The sequence below is a fragment of the Pleurodeles waltl genome, chromosome 3_2 (assembly GCF_031143425.1).
Source record: "Pleurodeles waltl isolate 20211129_DDA chromosome 3_2, aPleWal1.hap1.20221129, whole genome shotgun sequence".
Taxonomy (NCBI): domain Eukaryota; kingdom Metazoa; phylum Chordata; class Amphibia; order Caudata; family Salamandridae; genus Pleurodeles; species Pleurodeles waltl.
This window is the reverse complement of record NC_090441.1, coordinates 154,343,138-154,361,949: the sequence shown is the minus strand read 5'-3', so window position 1 is coordinate 154,361,949 and position 18,812 is coordinate 154,343,138. Positions and strand designations below refer to the sequence as shown.

Genomic DNA, 18,812 nt, shown 5'->3' with positions numbered 1-18,812 from the left:
TGGTAAGGGCATCCGTGTAGGTTGTGTAGCTGACGGTATCTTTGAATAAGATGGAGACTCCACCTCTGGGCTTGTGCTGATGGTCTTGCCGAATGATCCTGTAGCCGGCAGACATGGCTGTAAATGCCCAGTGCCAAGTATGCTTTTAGCCATGTTTCTATGAGAAAGAGCAAGTCTGGAGCATGGTTGTGCAGTAGGTCCCATACCTCCATGGAATGTTTGGTGAGTGAGCGGTAGTTGAGGCACACATGCAAGTAAGTCATGTTGGGTGGGTGGTGTTTGGTCTGTGTGAACGTGAGCGGGGGGCTGGCTTGGGTCAGTGTGAGCGGGTGGAGTGGTGGGTGTAGGGTGTGTAAGAGTGCATAATGATTCTTAGTAGGAGCATGTGAACCCTTCTTCAGTATTGCATGGTGCTATGTGGCAGCAGTGCAACAAAGGGTGGCTGGGTTTAAGAGCACGAGTTTGCCTTTGGCGCACCAGTGGTGCACGCCCTGAGCAACTGTTGCAGCCACCATTAAACAGGTCCTGGGAGGAGTGAAAAGCCAAGGGTACAGAGGGCAGGACACCCGTGCAGATGAATGGTGGAAATCCAGTGATGCCACTTCATGTGCAGATTGGCAATAGGAAATGAAGCCTCTTGCTTTGCTTCTTCTTTTAAAGATGGTTTTGGTGGAAAACGAGTGATGTCACTTCCTATGCAGATGGATGATGGGAAATCCAGTTATGTTACTTTCTATGCAGATGGATGATGGGCAATGGGAACTACAATTTAGTGGCTCACTGCTACGCTTGAATATGGCATCAACTGAGAAAACTGCACTCACAAACATTCTATTGCTGCACTTAAATAGAGGAACAGTGGTCAGGGTGGCCATTATTAGAGGCCATGAAAGCAGAATATTTTCTGTCCAACTAATTTAATAAATCCCCTCTGAACTGGAGATTCCTGGAGAAATCACTCAACAGAAAAGAAAGCAGACTCCTTTCCTAGAATCAACAAGCGAGTTAGACACAACGATTAATGAAAGCTTAATACCCCAGCTTATCCAATGCCTACAGCCAGAGTAGTCAAGTAGATGGGAGTATCCTCTGACAGTTGTTATGCAGGCACTGACACTATTTAGAGATGAGCCCCAAGCATATCACAGCACTAGTAGGCATGCAGCACCTTAAAATCTCTCAGTTCTAGTAGAAAACACAACTCACTCACCTGCAGATCGACTGTTGATGCCTGCTAGCCCCTCTTGGTCAACCAGGTCCCCAGGGTAGGACTCGTCCTCCTCTTTTATGTGAACTAAAATAAGTTTGGGTGAATCTGGATGTCCTGTTTAACATAAAAAGCAAAGAATCATATAAATACAGCATTAAATGATGCACAATTTAGTATGCCATTGCTCAGAGAACTGAACAAAAGCCGACAATCGCTACATGTTCTTCAAATGGAACTGATGGGAACAATTCTATGGTGCGACTATTTCAATCTGTCGAGCGAGACGATGAAGGGTTGATGTTCTTTAAAGTAAAAAAGTAAAAGCCATCACTGACAACTGCCACTATGATACTATCAGTCTTGATTTATTGTCCTACTACCCTCTTGACTCTGGGACATGTTGTTTCCCTCCCTTTATCGGTACAGGCAAACAAATCGAAGGATGCAGAATGCTGTTCTCTGAAAAATAGGAATGGCTTGATGCGGCACTCTCCTCCGGAGTCCAATTGTAAATTCCTTTATTTTTTGTGTACTAAATTGCCTCTTTTGATCTGGGAAGCCACTATCTAGACTGCAGTTAGCCAGTGATGTCTGCAGAAGCGTCAGTCTCTGATGTGCATTTCATACTGTCCATTTGGACATGTATGAAAGCAGTGCAAGGCCAGCAAATGTACTAGGTAAGGAGAGTGGAATGTGAATGCGCCAAAACATCAGCTACAGAAATGTCATCTCCCTCACTAATGTGACATTTGGATGGATTATACTAAAGGCGATGACAGCTTTAGTATTGTGTCTCAACTTGTCACACACCCCAGCAGCTCTACAAACAGAACATTTCAGTCATCTATGCATGACAATGTCTCCACATGAGTGAACAACTCGAGATCCTGGGAAAAAGATGAAGTCTTAACCCACTCAGCAATTGAAGCAATATCATATGCATATAATTGCAATCTGGAATAAAGCTGCAGTGAAAGAAAGCAATGTACACTAACCACGAGTGCGTGAACCGAATAAGCCTAGCCTGGCTTTAGACACAGAGCCTTCTATGAACACCGGGGCCTGGCCCTCTGCTCAGGGTAACTCAGTTCACCTGGATTGGCACCTCAGCAGGCATCGATGACTGACGCCCTTTTATGGAATCTGAGGCACTAAACATAGATTCAATTATAGAGTCCGTGGGAAACAAAGTTACCAGTTCTGGGCTTCATTTAACAAAAGAATCTGTGAATTGAAGTCTGTTTGCTTCAATGGAACCAAGCTGCCATAACACCTGATCATTTGTAAAAGGAAAACTGGAACGCACACGTCTTACAGACGAGGAGCAATCTAAAATGTTACGGCTTGCCCTACATATATAAATATGTTCAACAGCCCTATGTATGTATCATTTTAGGTTTCTCCTCAAAGTCACTGCAGTGAGTTTAAGCATAAACTATTGCTGAGGAACAGAACAATGGGCCTTCAGCACACGACTCGCCATAGCTCAAAACTCATTCTTATGAGAGCTGAGAAGCGCAGCAACGCCTGCACTGCATCTCCATGTCCAGGGTGGTGTGTGGGTGGAAACCCTCAGCCAGGGCCTCCACTATGAGCATCCGATAGCTGATGACACCCCCACCCCATCTCGCTTTGCGCACGTCCCATCTGCAGCCCTCCTCCCCAGCCAGGAACTTCAGCCTGTTCACCCATCCAACGCCACGCTCTAGCGTGATTCTACCCCCACCATACTCCTGCTGGGCCGCCAAGCACTCCTACCCGCTCTCCACTCCCAGCATGCACTTCTGCTGCATTCTCACTTCTCAGTGCCCATGAGCACCCACTGCCCCACCCCTCCTACCCCTGCCAGGCACTCACACCCACTCCCCTTGCTCTACCCCCTCCCAGACTGTCCGAGGCACTCTTCTTCTTGGGTACACCATCGTGAGTTACATGAGGGAGAGGAGAGGAGAGGAGCAAGTACCTCGCAACAGCTGCACATTTTAGGAAGAGAGGTAAGTTAAAACACCTCCGCACTGTGCGTGCACGTGGGTGTCTGTGTGCATATGAATGGCTCTACGTAGTGGTGAGGAGAGTGTGTTTTCTCTTGTTGAATGCTGGACCCGCCACAAAGGTGGCATTTACTGCAACTATACAAGCACTGGTACAATGAAGGTAGTCTGGCAATATGCTGGATCTGACAGGTGGTAATTCCTGGTAAAATGCTGGCCCTAGCCCAATGTTGGTAATCCTTTGCAACATGATGGCCGAGGCACAATGGTGGTAATCGGTGGCAACATGATGCCCCTGCCACAATACTGGTAATCCCTGGCAACATATTGGTGTAGGACACAATGGTGGTAATCCCCAGTAAAGTGCTCACTGAGCCACAATGGTAATAATTCCACGTAGGAAGCCGGAACTTTATGTGTTATGTGAATACCATGTAAAGGGTCGGGGTTCCCTAGTGAGTGGACAGGGCTTGTTATGCTCTAGGGCAAAGTGCTCTATTTAGGGGATAGTGTGGTCGAGCAGCCTTAGACTTAACACAGAGAAGCGCAAAGCATCTACAAATACACATAATAGCTAGTCAGTGAGACATAGGACTCAAGAAGGAGAACCAATTTATAAAAATAGCAAGTATCTTTATATGCCACTAAGCATCAGAGAACAATTGTTCAGGTAAGGTAAGTATGTTTTTAAATAGGAATTCTTTTCACTTTAAAAAGTGGACACTGCAACATCTGAGTTCTGCTATGTTATCCTAAGGGAGGAAAAACAAGTTCTGCAATCAGGTACTGTATGACGACTTACGGGACCAATCTCCAAAACTTAAGGTGTATATTTGGCAAGGGTCAGGACCACACCAACAGGTCAGTCTGGGCAGCACTAGGGCAGCCGGGTGCAGAGGTGTAGTATGGCATTGGGTGCCCAATGTATTTCAAAGGAGATCGGTTTCCGTGGAAAGAAAGGCTGAAGGCTCTGGCTAGGAAGCCAGTAGAGGTCAACCAACAGGTAGGTAATGAACATGGGGTGCTCAGCGACATAGGTGCACTGTTGGTCCTCTTCTCCACAGGTCAGGGGCGGCGGGTGCAGAGGTGTCCTTTGGTGTCAGGTTTCTAAGTGTGGGAGCACTTGTGGTTGAGGGGTCCTGTGGTCTGAGGCTGCAGGTGTCCTCGAGCTAAGGAGAGCTGGGGGACTTCATTGACACCATGGGTCCACTTTAACTTGGGCCTGTGGCAATGGGTGGAGTGGCTGTTTTAGGTGTCGGGTTTCTCTCAACACAGAGGTCGTGGTAGAGGGGGCTTGCTGGCAAAAGCTGCAGGCGACTTCGAGGAGTCCAGGAGGGGTGAAACCACAATGGACTCTGACTCTGGAGAGCTGGGGAACCTTGTTGGCACCAGTGGTCCACTTTACCTCAGGTCAGAGACGGAAGGTGCAGTGGTGACTACAGGTGTCAGGTTTCGGCGGTTCCAGAGGCTTCAGAGTCCCTTCCCTAGAGGCTTTCGGGGAACGGGTCCGCTGTTCACGGGAGGTCTTGAGTCTTTATTGAAGGCAGGCAGTCCTCCCAGGTATCTGGAGTCACAGCTGCAGGACAACTTGACTTTGGTGCAGGTTTCGACAAGGGATGCAGACAGGCCGGCGGGGTTAGTACCAGGTCAGCTGCTTCTTTTCTCCTCTTCTGCTGTTGCAGCTCTTCAGTGTTCTTGGTCTTCTTAGGTCATCAGGATCTACTTGCCTTGTGCCAGGGGCTCCCCTAAATACTAAATTTAGGTGTGTTAGGGGTGTGTGTGGTAGTAATGGCATTGGGCTACTGACCCTTGGGGTCACTACACCCTCTATATCACCACTTCCTGTGGTAAGTGGGCATATCTCTGTCCCAGAATTCCGAAGTATACCCCAACCTGACTAGCTAATTTTCCGGCCTGTCCAGGTGCCAGGGGCTCTGGACAAGGGGAGAGGGCCCTCTCCTGTGAGGGGAGCCAGATTTGCACCTCAAATGCGGCAGCCCTTCGAGGTTTGTTACCTTAGGAATGCTAATCAGCAGGTTATCCTGTCGGAGGTTATGTTACACCCTCTTCCCGGACAGACGTTTGTTCTGGGCCTCCTGAGAGCAGAAGGCTCTCACCCTAGGGGGCAAGAACAGAGTCTCAGGTGGCAGGCTGGCAGAAACTGGTTAGCGAGCACACTAGAGGCATGGAGTATATACAAGTCACTCCTGAAGCAGGCCTTAGAGCCCTAAGGCAGGGTGCATTATATTACATGTGATGGCATATCTGCAGAAGCAGATGTGTACTTAATATGTCTTTGTCGATTCTCAGACATAGTAAGTGACCAGGGAAGCCATTTTTCAATGCATGTGCTGGACACTAGTCAATAAGAGTTTCCCAGCTACCAGCTACATGATGACTTCACTGAAGATAAGGATGTTTGGAATGAAACATATTGTATTGGTGAACCTACACTGATGCCAGTGATTAATTTGTTAATACATGCACCCAGAGGGCACCTTAGTGGTGCCCCTGAAAACCTACCAACTGCTGGTGAGCTCACAGAATAGTTCTAGCCAGCCTGCCACCAACAGACTAAGTGCTGACCTCCAAGGGTAGGAGCCTTTGCTCTCTGGAGGTCAGAAACAAAGACTGCTCTGGCAGGGGTGTTTACACACCTCTCCCAAAGGGATCCACCAATATGCATTACTAGGCAGGGGAGCTTCATAGAAGCCAACTGCCTTTGGGATGCAGATTTAGCCTTACTCAGAGAAGGATGCATACTCCCCTGCCCCAGGGCCCATCTGGCACCTGGACAGGTGGGAAACTTAGCTATGCAGGAGGCGTGTTGCATTTCCAAGCTGGACCACTCCTAGGGTGGTCAGCCTGAAATTAACACAGCTTTAGGAATTCCACCATCTTGTGTGTGATGGAATTAGGAATCTGGGACAGGGTGATGCCCACTCTCCAAAGGAAGTGGTCATTTAGGGGGTGTAGTGACCCCAAGGGTAAGGATCCCACTGGCTAATACCCCTCCCTCCCCTTAATGACCCCTACATTAAGTATTTAGGGGACCCAAAGATACCAGGACCTCAGATCTTCGCTGGACACAAAAGGAGTGGACAAGAAGCTTGCTGAACCCGAGGAGCACGATGACTTGGCGCCAAGAAGAACTCACTTGGAGCGGAGGAGCTGCATCCCTGCATCTGCAGGCACCCAAAGAAAGAACTGTGAGGACCGGGACTGCCAAAAAACCGACGCCAGACAGCACCACTGCACCCGAGCCACCAAGCCTGAGTCAAAGCGGGGCAATGGTGCCATTGTGGTTCCAAGGCCCTCCAGAGACAAAGCCCACCCCAACCTTGCCCTCTGTGTGCTTCGCAACAGCACCTGCAGCCTGATTTTGCAGATCACGCCTTCACTGAGACTGCCTCTGGTGACGGAAATCCGACGGTCCACTGCACCTGGATGCCCCGAACTGAGGAGAAGAGGATCACTGTTGTCCCTACATTCTCCTGTCTCGTGAGACTCGAGCACACTTGTTGGGTCACCCTGACTGGTCCCGCAGTCCACTCCTGCAGCCTGTTTTTGTAGGTCCCCTCCACGGCGACTGCCACCAGTGACGGTGTATTGGATTGTCCAAACCACCTCTGCATCCATACGCCCCAGACTGAAAAAAACAGGACCACTGGTGTCCCTACGTCCCCGAGTATCACTCAGACCGGACCGATCCCCACAGATTTACATGGTTCACCTGACGCTGAGCCGCCCAAGGTGACCTGTTGTTGTAGCCTTGGAGCTTGCCCCATACTTACCCTAAGTCCCTGAGATTGGTCCCATAAGTCACTTTACTATACCTGTATGCAGTGCTTGTTCTTCCTTCATAGGATAACATTACTGCATCTGAATAAGGCACTTTTACAAACTCTAAAATTCATAACTCGAAAAGTACTCACCCGATTCCGGTGATCTTGGTATGTAAATTTACATAAAGGTATGTGTTATTTTTATAAATTGTTGTTGCATTTCTTACTGTATGTTTGTGTGCCTTGCATGCTTAGCACTACCCTCTGAAATGCATAACACAGTGGTTCTCAACCTGTGGTCTGGGGACCCCTGGGAGTCCCCAACTGCTTAAATTTATATTAATATTAACAGATTAATAAAGTGTATATAAAGTGGCTAAATGTACAACTGAAAGATTTAAAATGTAATGTAAATGTCAAGGAATTTGAAATTGGAGGCTAAAAATTAAATTGGTATCCTCGGATTAATTAGTGAGAGCAGGTGCATTAAACAGAATATAGTATGGACGATGTGTGGTATCATCTGAATTTAGAAAAGGATCATCCTTTCTATAAATTTTTTATTTTTTTATTTATATGTTTGTAAATTAAATAAAATGTGTTATCATTTGTGTAAGTGTTTGATGAATGCTTGTTTCTGTATTTTTTGTTTATTGTTTTGCATTTCAAATCATCTGCAGTGTTTAGGCCAGGGTCCTCAGCTTCCAGTAATGACTCAATGTGGGTTCCCCGGATTCCAATAAAGATTCAGTGGTGGTCCCGGGGTTCCAGTAATGATAAAGTGGGGGTCCACAGAAGTCAAAAGTTGGGAAACACTGGCCTAACTGCTCGACCGTGCTACCACAAAAGAGAGCATTTGGGATGTCATTTGTGCCTCTGTGATACCTCTGGGGTTTGTGCCACAGCGCACCTTTAAACGGGTGCACCGGGCGCAAACATTAACAGTGTGCTGGATTACAATGAATGTGTTGCCTCAGGGCAGCTATGAACTCTGGGCTACCCTAGGGGCAGCGCATGCAGCGAAATATGGAGCAAATGCTTTATTCAGCCGTTCTGTGTTTCACCGTGCCGGCAGCACCCGCCTGCGCTTTAGAGCAGACGCTGGGGTCCCCTTGCAGGTCGGTGCAGGGAGTGAGTGAATCCGCTTGCAGGGTGATGTCTGGAGGGTCCATCATTGCATTAGAAAGCTTTGTGAGTCAACTCAAAATAAGCTTCAGGAGATAAGGGCCATGATTATAGAAAATCTAGTGTCTTATGTGCAGAAACTGTAAAAACATTTAGGTTTGTATCTCAGCCAAGAAAACAAACACTATCTTATTTTTTATGTCAATCATATTTTAACTGGTATTTTTATTTAAGCTGCAATTGGAAAATCGTGTTGTAACTTGTAGTTTTACCTACCTGTACCGCATTCTTCTTTGATGCTATGGCACTGGCTGGGCATTGAGTTATTTGTGGGACGCGCACATCGTTGTTAGGGATTACTTGTCCCAGGAGTCTGCAGACAGTGAGGAGGGGGCGTGACCTGAGGACGCCCCAGCGCTATAAAGCACAACTGCTTTCACTGCTGCGAGGCACGCACCCAGGCCAAGGGTGCGCCCGTCCTGCATCCATCAGCGTCAGGAAGAGGAAGAGCCTTCCCTCAATATATTGTGGGTCGTATAAAGGAAAACAAATTTTTGATTGTGGCTTGTTTGACTGTATTGTTTATCGCCCTTTGAAAGTTTCTATCCTTTTCTTTCTAATGGGTAAAAGAAAGGCAGTCGATAATTCCTTGGGCGCTGGGAAGGAGCCTGAGTTGGCCTGGCATCACCCGACTGAGAATTGTATATTCCAGGTTACAGACGATTTAATAGTGGTAGTTGAAGACATTCATTACAGTGGAAGAAACACATCTGCAACGCAAGCACCTAAAGCCTCAAAATTTAAGACTGGCCAGTTTTAGAAGGGGAAGTCAAATAGCGATCACTTCGGCACCAAAAACCTACCATCTGCTAATTTTCAATCTGGGGCAGAGGCAAGGACTTTAGATTATATCATTTCACATGCTGCACAGACACCGCCTGCTAACACTGGGTCCCAACCGGAAGGCGCTATAGCCAATCAAACTTCTTGCTCACCCTCTTCATTCCCAGCTAATTGCCATACCCCATTAACTGATGTTAAAAGACTAAGGGAACGGCCTGCTATGGGCCTGGTTACTAATGCTCGCAATGTTGTACGTCTGGATGATATCAAAGTCATTGGAGAGAACTTGAGGACTGAATTTAATATTGCCAGAGATGCTGTGTTTGCTTTAAACATGAGGGTTATGGATTTTCATGAAACTAACAAAAGATTAAGATTAATGGAGAACCATCTGGCAAGTCAGTCTTGTAATCGCCCGGTATGCTTAAACGATTAGCTTGTGTGTGTCCCTACCCCAGTTGATTCTTTCATATTATTGCAAGAAGTCGTGCTAGAAGGAATAAACCACCTACTGTTGTTTCCAACTCCTTAAGGAATGGGGGCACCACTGGTGTAAGGAGCGCTCACATTGGTAACTCAAAGGCTGATAATACTAAGAGTCCTTTCCATCTGCTGCCCTGAGTCAGGACACATCCCTGCTCCATCTACTGCTAATTGGGACCAAACCGTGTCTTCTTTTGGGGTGGGCCCATGCAGATTTTCGCACAAGGTTGATCAGTTAGATCCCCCCGTCCACACCTTATGTGGTGGTCTTAGTAGACGTACCACAGCTCAAAACAATTCCAATGATGGGTTCTTTCAGCTAAAGAATAAAGTGACACATTGGCTATCCAGGAGTGGAGAGGTTCCTGCAAGCATCCATGCACGTATTAACCTGGTATGAACAGCGGGATGGTTAGGATGGGACACCAAAACTTTTCATGGCAATTGCATAGTGGTGAACTTTAGTAATAGCTGGGCTGCTGGCAGAATCTTAGCCTCTTTTTGATAGAAGGAAGGCTCCTCTCCTAGTACTGGGTTGTGGCCGCTGGGGGTTTTCTATAATGGGAACCAGGTCCACCCGCTCTCAGGTGACGTGAGCACCCCACGAAGCACACCCCAGGTGGCCCAAAGACTCCACAATTCCCCTCACTCTCTCTAAGAGATCTGAGGTTCTCAACACACTTGAGGAGGTGGATTGACAACCTTCAATTGAGGGTGATGTAGACTTTGATATGAAGGGGGTGGGGGCTGACAGTTCCTCTTCAGGGCCTGACCCTGTCGACCAACTCAGTTTTCTTTTTGGGAATGTAACAGGGCTTGAGGAATAAGTTAAGGATCCAAATTGGTTAGATTTTATCAGGCCATATCACATACTGGCCTTTCACGAACCCTCTTTTGCCAAGAATACACCTTTTTTGGACAGCTTTGCTCATTTAGTTTTTTGCCCAGTTATGCCACCTTCTTCAGGGCGAACTAAGGCAGGCCTGTGCCTTTTAATATCCCTGTCTCTGAATTGTTCAATGGCTGAAGTGAAGACACATTCTTCAAACATAGGGGCGGTATTACTTACCTTTCTTGACAAAACAAACCTATTGATTTTAAATATTTACAACTCTAATGGACACCCTCCCTACTCTGATGTTATTCCCTTGAAGGACATGGTTATACAGAAATATAAGACCCTCTTCCAGATACTGGGCTGAAGCTCTAACACGCACACCCCAACATCCACCCTTGTCAAAAGACGTCGGATCTTTTAGGCTCTCCCTTTCGGAGAGGACTTTCAATTGCCCATTTTGAACACAATGCCCAAGGGGCCAAGGCGAACTTAATAATTCAGTCTCTGAACCTGGTAATACCCAGTGTCCGTGTAGATCCTACTTAGGTTGGTAGGGGCTGTGAAAAAATTTACTCTTATGAGGATGGGACAGAGTCCGTAATTCAACACATTGATTCCTTTTCTATTAATGAAGTCCCGGGCGCCATTAGGTGCCTAGCACGCAATAAAGCCCCTGGTCCTGATGGAGTCCAGCAGATCTTTTTAGGCCCCTCTGCTGTCTAAAATGTTTAATGCCGATGTGCTCTTGGTTCCCCCCACCCCAGTCCATGGTATTCCTCCATCATTGTACCAACTTTTAAAAAGGGTGATCAGGATAACCCAAGATGCTACAGGCCCATTTCCTTGACTGATACAAGTGTTAGGGTTCTCGGTCAGGTGATCCTGGAAAGGGCTGAGGAGAAAAACATAATCTCTGATTTGAAGTATGGGTTCAGATCTGGCTTAAGCAACATCGATCAGAGTCTGAACCTGCATTTACCAATTCAAAAGTACAACATGGCTAAAAAGGGCACTCTGTTTTTGAGCTTTATGGACCTTACCTCAGCATTTGACTGGGTAAACCGCTCTAAGCTCTGTTCTATGATGTTGTCATTAGTTATCGATCCAGCTTTGGGCTGGGGAGGATGGTTCTTGTACTAAGCCCTTTTCCATAACTCGTGGCTTTAGGCAGGGGTGCATCCTGGTCCCTTTCTTGTTTACTATACCTTAACCATCTAGAGGAGGTGCTGCTGGAAAAATACTGTGATGTTCCCCATGTAGGTGCTAGTCCATTGCCAGTTCTGCCATATGCAAACAATGCTCTCCTTATGTCAATGACAGTATTAGGGACCCAATTGCTACTTGATACCTTGCTGATTAAATGGTCAGTGTAAATCTTTCAATAAAACAACATGAAATATTTTGTAATGGTCACTGGCGCTAAACCCTGAAGTAGAAACCCCTTTTTTGTACTCCAGTCCATACATTTAATTGAGTGGTCTTCAATCTATTTAATGCCGCGCCTCCCCCACCGTGACAAAAAAAAACAAACATCGGGAGCCCTCTCCAAAAATTTCACAAATATTTTATTAACCTGGCAATGTTTAAATATGTCTAGACTTATTTCAACATTTCCGTTAAGTTCTATTGCCGATTTAAAATTGCAATCAAATACATGATTGCCAAACATATTATTCTGGTCAGACAGGCTTTACTAACTTGTAAACTATCCACAGTGTGATTATTAGAATTTAGGGTGAGGGGTTTAAAGAATATTTGAAGTCCCTTCCATTTTGACACCTTCTCTGAGCCAGGATATAAATAACAAAAGATTTTAGTGATGGCCCATTACAGAGCAGCTTACAGCCCCTCGATAAAACAATACACTGCTATCAGTATAATGCTTCTTTTGGCCAGAGCCGGGCACCCCCCCTGGGGATCACTTGAGGTCCCCCTAGGAGGGCCTGCCCCCCAGTATAAAGACCCCTGATTTAATTACTTGGGCATTCTGGTTGATGACAGGAATACACAGGGCCCACTGCTCACTTCAAAAAGACTCATGTTGGCAAGTTCCTGTGGGTCGGTTCCAGAATTCAGTGCCAGGGTGGGCAGGAAACCATTCAAGGCCCTCCTTCATTTTTATATTGCCAAATGTTTGTCTGCCACATGCTATGGTAGAGATATCTGGGGGTTTCTGGATTGTAGTTCCACACAGGTTGAGACAAACAGGTTTGCCAGGCGCTTATTGCTTGTTCCGGAAAGGACCCCAATCTATGCCGTCCATGAGGAACTGGGCCAGAAATATATCTCGGATACTATTAAACTTAGACTATTGTTACAGTGGTTTCTATTTGGTATAAGAGCGAACCAACCTTGAACAGAATGACTGTGAGGGACTGTCTCACTCTGGGCAATGTAAAAACGCTCTCTTGGCCGAGTAATATTAGGACCGAACTCACCACACTGGCCGTCCAAGTTTGTTTATGTCCTGACAGGATTGTTAAGGCTGATTACACATGGGTCAAACAGAATTTCCTAACTTGAACCATTGCCGCAAGGGAAGGAAATGAGCTGCAGAAACCTGCTGTTTTCACCCACTGTCTGATAAAAAAAATTATTTTCAGCTGGGCCACATTTGACATGCTTTTACCTAGCATTGCCAGCTTTTACCTAGGTTTAGAATGAACCTTTTTTTGCAGTTAATTAGTTGTCCTACGGGCTGGGCTGCCTGTGGCTCCCTTGGTCCATGTGAGTGTGATAAAACATTGGCCCAGACCGTTGTGAAGTTTGTTTTATTTTGTCCAACTTCTACTTTCCCAAGGAAAAAAATTGAATACCCATTTTAAAAGGTTTGAAAATTTGAACAAGTGAGGCCTGCCACATTGTATCTTTTAATGTTTAAGGATGTCCATACGTGTTCGAATGTAGGGCATTTTTAAGCAGCATTGTCAAACTACAGGAGGCCTGGCCTTATCTTGGCCAGAGGTCTTTTAGACCCTATGTCTCCCGCTTTGTTGGAATATCAGAGGATTTTATCCTATGATGATAATTGTTTGTTATCTAGGCTGAAAAGATTTGCCACCCGGCCTAATGGGAGTGGGTCAATGTATATGTGGTTATGTGTTTGTCACACGCCTGCATATTTTATGGCCTCCTTCTTCTTTTCTTTGTTTAATATATTTAATATTACTGTATTGTATTGATTGCTGTAACTGATGTTATGCATCTTTTATGGTTATTTTGTTTACCCGAATAAAGGAAGAACTACTACTAGTACTTCCCAGAAAGCTTGACTTCACTAGCTCTGGATAATCAAATGTCTAAAGAGAGTAAGTTGGTAATCCATTAGGAGTTTAGAAGTACTGTCGACCCTGTGACACCAGTCGTTAAGACAATGCCCACACCAGACACTTCCAGGACTGCTGATTGCCCTTGGATCCTAAGAAATGCCTTCATGCAAGACTACATAATTAATAATCATTTGAATATGGTCTTCTGAAGGTAAAGCTTTATTCTTTTAGAAACATGAATAAGGTTGATAGCACAAGGACTCCCTTTTGTATCTATCTCAAAATAGCTAGATGATGCCAACAAAATGTTGCATAATTTGATTTTCCTTTCAGCAAGTTGTGGTGTGCAATTTGGCCCTCTCTTGCTGCAAAATTCTAGTGGCCCTCCCTAGACATAGGCCCTTTGAGATGAAGCGCAGGCGCTTACAATTTGGGATTTCTGACAGTTTTATGAATCCGATACAAGATTTCCCCTGAATTTTTTTCAAATGCAAACTCTGGGACTGAAATAAAATCCTCTAGATTCATGGATGAGCAACATGGCCGCTAGACCACATTGCTTCCTATGTCATGTATGACAATCACTCTGGCCAATTTGAACAATGTGACAATGAGCAGCATATGCTAGTCACCTGAGCTGGGGTCAGGACTGCATCCTCCTTCTCTCCCTCTTCCTCCTCCTCCTGCATCAGATTGCCCCTTCGGACTCACAGCAGAAGCATCTTCACTTCGCGAACAAAAATCAGCATCCAGAAACGGGAATCCCGCTGAAAGAGCCAGAAGCATTAGATTTCTCACATAAAATTGTTGGGCAAAATATTAATTGGAAAATACAAACTGAAGCCAACCATATCGGAGACATGAGGTGAGGTGAAAAACCTTTTCCATTTCGACCTTTTGCTCCCATGTCTATGGCATTTACATATCACTGCTTACAGAAAATGAGAATTATAGTATTAATCGCTCTGTATTCTGTAGCTGACATGATATACTGGGCCTTATGCACTATGCCCATTTGTAAATTGCACACAACTAGTTTGTGAACAGGGTAGTAACTTGTGACTAATCGGTCACATTACAAATTGCCCAACTGCACCATTTGCAGAGGATCACAATACGAAAGGGACCCTTTATTCGTTCTAATCTGCAAATGTCTATAAGGCTCGGATTACGAGTTGGTCGGTATATTCTGACCTGTGCATAAACCCCTGTTTAAGCACAGGTCAGAATTAAGAGTTGTTGGGTATAGAACGCATCCAATAATGATCAGATTCATTGAATACCTCAAACTTCGTTAAATTTCGGTAGGTCAAACCTGCCAAAATTTAACAGGGGAAAAGCATATGGTATTTAGTATATCATGTGGATTTTCGTGCTTTAAACACCCAAAAAATCTGCTTCTTATTCCCCACCAGCTTGTAATAGGTGTCATTTGTGGCTGCCGATAAATAATGTGTCTATGGTATCGAAATTTATCAGGTGCAATAAATAACACCTAAACTTGTAATCAGGGCCTCATTCATACCGCCAGATTGGTGGTGGCGGTCGGACTGCCGCGCTTTAATGTTCTGATGGCGAATTACGACTTTGGCAGTCGGACCGCCAAAGGACCGCAGTCGGAAACATGGTTCCTGATGTCAAGAAGGCGTTCCGGCTTCTAATCAGCCATGGCGGTGCTGAACTCAGTACCGCCATGCTAATTACGAGCCTCCTTTCTGCCAGCCTTTTCATGGCCGGTGCCCAGCCATGAAAAGGCTGGCGGAAAGGTAGTGCAGGGGGCCACAGGTGGGGTCCCTGCACTGCCCAAGACCATGTCGTGGGAAGTGCAGGGGTCCCCCCTGCCCAGCACCATCAGAATGCACACTGTCTGCTGTGCAGACAGTGCACATTCCGATGGTGTTGTGCAGCTCCCGAGTGCTACCTCGTAGCACTGTTCCTGCTGGATTGAGCAGAGGGAACAGTCTATTTGAAGGTTTTCGCTGGTCATCCAGGTAAAGCCTGCAGAAACCTTGTAATAGGGCAGGTTGGGACTGCCAAACTCGTAATGAGCCCCTTAGTGTCTTAGTGTGCGTGTAGTCGTTGGATTAATGGGTAATGTGGTCTTTAAAATTCTTGCCTCTTTTAAATGCAAAAAAGGGTAATTCAAATACATCAATGTCCTGCAGCAGGCACCAGTGCTTTTTTATGCTTTGATATTGGTTTTATGGGAACAGAAGTTTCTCATTTGACTTTTCTGGCTTGGTTCATAATAGTTCTCCTATGAGACTGTACCACTCCCTTTTGAGTGCTGCTTTGACTATTTAGCAGGGATACCCCCTCTCAAGAAGGTTATTTGTAGGAGGTGTGCCTCTCTGAAGTAGTTAATCAGGATCTGAAGTTGAGTCGTAGCCTGAGGAATTTTCCATATGGAAGGCCGTCCCTCGGGTCAAGAGGGTAAAAGCTCTCATATACAGGAAGCGTGTTTCTCTGGGTTGGTTTTCTAAAGACGGCAGGAATAAGCTTTCTTTCATCATGTTTTATTAGTTGGTCCAAAAAGGCAAAGCAGTGAGTGAAAAACACAGTTAACTGTGTTATCAAAATCTATCAAGCTCTGAGGGAGAAATTATACTTTTAAAGTTGCATTGGAAGATTGATATTGCACTTTGAAATTCTGTTCATAGGGTATTAACACCCGACTTCATAATTGATTGGAGTCAGCTAATAAATGAATTACCTTGGTTATTTGTCGAAAAGTGTGCGCTCGATTAAAGTATGCTTATACTAAGACAATGTAGGATTGCTTGGGTTCAATTCCCTACAATGGTTTACAAACTGTGCAAGACAGTTAAGTTAAGATAGTTTTGTAGTGGCCTGACTATGTGCCACAGTGAGGTCAGAATGCAGGAAACCAAGGCAAAGGTGCTTGGGTGAGATGGTTAAATCAAGAAAGATGTCCATAGGTTACGATTCTTTCCCTAGGCTAGGTCCCTTGCCATCTTGTCGTTCACTTCCTTTATGCAAGCCAAGTTTAGACTTAGCAAGATTTTGTTAAGGGATGTTCAGGTAGGCTGTTTTGTTTGCATAAAATGAAGTGCTTCTAGGCTGCTTGTAGGTAACACTTGTAACATAATTGTAGGTAAGTGAGGCTGTCCTTTGTGTGCTTAGAGAAGTATTTAAGGAGTATATTTATGGAATTAAGTCATTCTTAGACTCTGTGCCAGCTCAATACCTCCATTAGGTTATATTGTTTGTGTGTTCCGCCATATTTTCCGTGCCTTCCAACTCTGTAATCAATGCATCTCTTTGCAGCTCCTACTGTGCAATCACCATAGTAATGACTGACAATATCCAAGGCTGCTGGTGCTTTACAAGAACATGCACCTGTCAGAAACCTGAGAGACTATCAATGCTACAATCGTTTCACACAGGGCTAGAAATAACCTAGTCTGAAATATAAACTTATAATTAAAGGAAATGTATGCATGACTGCACACAATCAAATCTTAATTTTTTTAATTCTATTTGATAAAAATCTTACTCAGGATGATTAAGCATAGGAGGTGTGCATGGAGAAGCCATCCAACTGCTTAGCTATACGACTTGAATAATAATGGACACATAAATTGGTGGGAACAGTTTAGTTAATTGGATTTATAAAGCAAATGGCTACACAGAGGCCCCCCAGTGCTAAAGGGGAAGCACAGCAGACTGCAGGAGTAGAACCCAGCAGCCCCCCCAGTGCTAAAGCGGAAGCACAGCAGACTGCAGGCGTAGAACCCACAGGCCCCCCGGTGCTAAGGCGGAAGCACAGCAGACTGCAGGAGTAGAACCCAGCGGCCCCACAGTGCTAAAGCGGAAGCACAGCAGACTGCAGGAGTAGAACCCAGCGGCCCCCCAGTGCTAAAGGGGAAGCACAGCAGACTGCAGGAGTAGAACCCGGAGGCCCCCCCAGTGCTAAAGCGGAAGCACAGCAGACTGTAGGAGTAGAACCCAGCAGCCCCCCCAGTGCTAAAGCGGAAGCACAGCAGACTGCAGGAGTAGAACCCAGCGGCCCCCCAGTGCTAAAGCGGAAGCACAGCAGACTGCAGGAGTAGAACCCAGCGGCCCCCCAGTGCTAAAGCGGAAGCACTGCAGACTGCAGGAGTAGAACCCAGCGGCCCCCCAGTGCTAAAGCGGAAGCACAGCAGACTGCAGGAGTAGAACCCAGCGGCCCCCCAGTGCTAAAGCGGAAGCACAGCAGATTGCAGGAGTAGAACCCAGCGGGCCCCCAGTGCTAAAGCGGAAGCACAGCAGACTGCAGGAGTAGAACCCAGCGGCCCCCCAGTGCTAAAGCGGAAGCACAGCAGACTGCAGGAGTAGAACCCGGAGGCCCCCCCAGTGCTAAAGCGGAAGCACAGCAGACTGCAGGAGTAGAACCCAGCGGCCCCCCAGTGCTAAAGCGGAAGCACAGCAGACTGCAGGAGTAACAAATTAAGCTCTGAACAATAAGGTTTTCAGATTCCTACAAAAGGTGAGTTCATGATTGTTTTGACAAATCTCCAAGGTGAGGGAGTTATCAGATGAGCTACTGTGATGGAAAAGCATACAAACTTTCTTCCCATCACATTTTTCATCCTGATTTTGGCCTACTCCGGAGTCTAATGATAACGTAGCTTCTGCAGTGTAAGTACTTCAAATAGCAAGAATAGTCTGGTGAAGATTGTTTGGATGCCAGGAGTACTGGCTGAAACAGAAATGTGACAGCAACCTTTAATGAAGAATGTACTCTGCTGTGTCTTTTTTTGTCAAGATAAACACCACAAGGAAACAAAATTGTGTGGATAGATGTTAGGTTTAAGGCACTACTGGTATCAAAGATGAAGGACCATGGGTATAATGAACAGCAGACTACTGCGGGATTACACACTACATGACTTCCGGTAAAGTACTGGACAAGAATGAAACTGATGGACACGTGTTTGGGGAACAATGGCTGGAGCCTTGAACACAGTAGTCTACCAGGCAATGCCCTTTTTTTTATTTTAGCAGGTATTTGAAATAGTCATGTTAAAACCATGGAGGATAAGAATAATAAGGTTGAAATACATATTTTTATTGTTTCCTGTATTTTTCATATGATTACATCATATGAATGTTGGTTTAGGTGGAAAAAGCTAACTATCCAGTATGGAAGGAAGGGAACCGGGTCTCCCAGAACATGCATAGATTTAAAGAGAATTAAGATTTCAAGTATTGTAAATCACAATTCTTCAAAGAGGTACGTAGGAATAAAAGAAGCATTTGTGATGC

The 18,812-nt window shown here is 45.7% G+C and overlaps 1 protein-coding gene across 1 annotated transcript in view; it reads right to left on the bottom strand.

Annotated features, from left to right (window-relative positions):
• Positions 1-18,812, bottom strand: part of LOC138286355 (zinc finger protein 845-like) — a 367,802-nt gene that overhangs the window by 225,289 nt on the left and 123,701 nt on the right. The window contains exons 16-17 of the mRNA XM_069226512.1: positions 14,177-14,311; positions 1,211-1,324 (exon numbers count right to left, since the gene is read on the bottom strand). Of these exons, the coding sequence (XP_069082613.1) occupies positions 1,211-1,324; positions 14,177-14,311 (249 nt within the window). The remainder of the gene's footprint in view (positions 1-1,210; positions 1,325-14,176; positions 14,312-18,812) is intronic.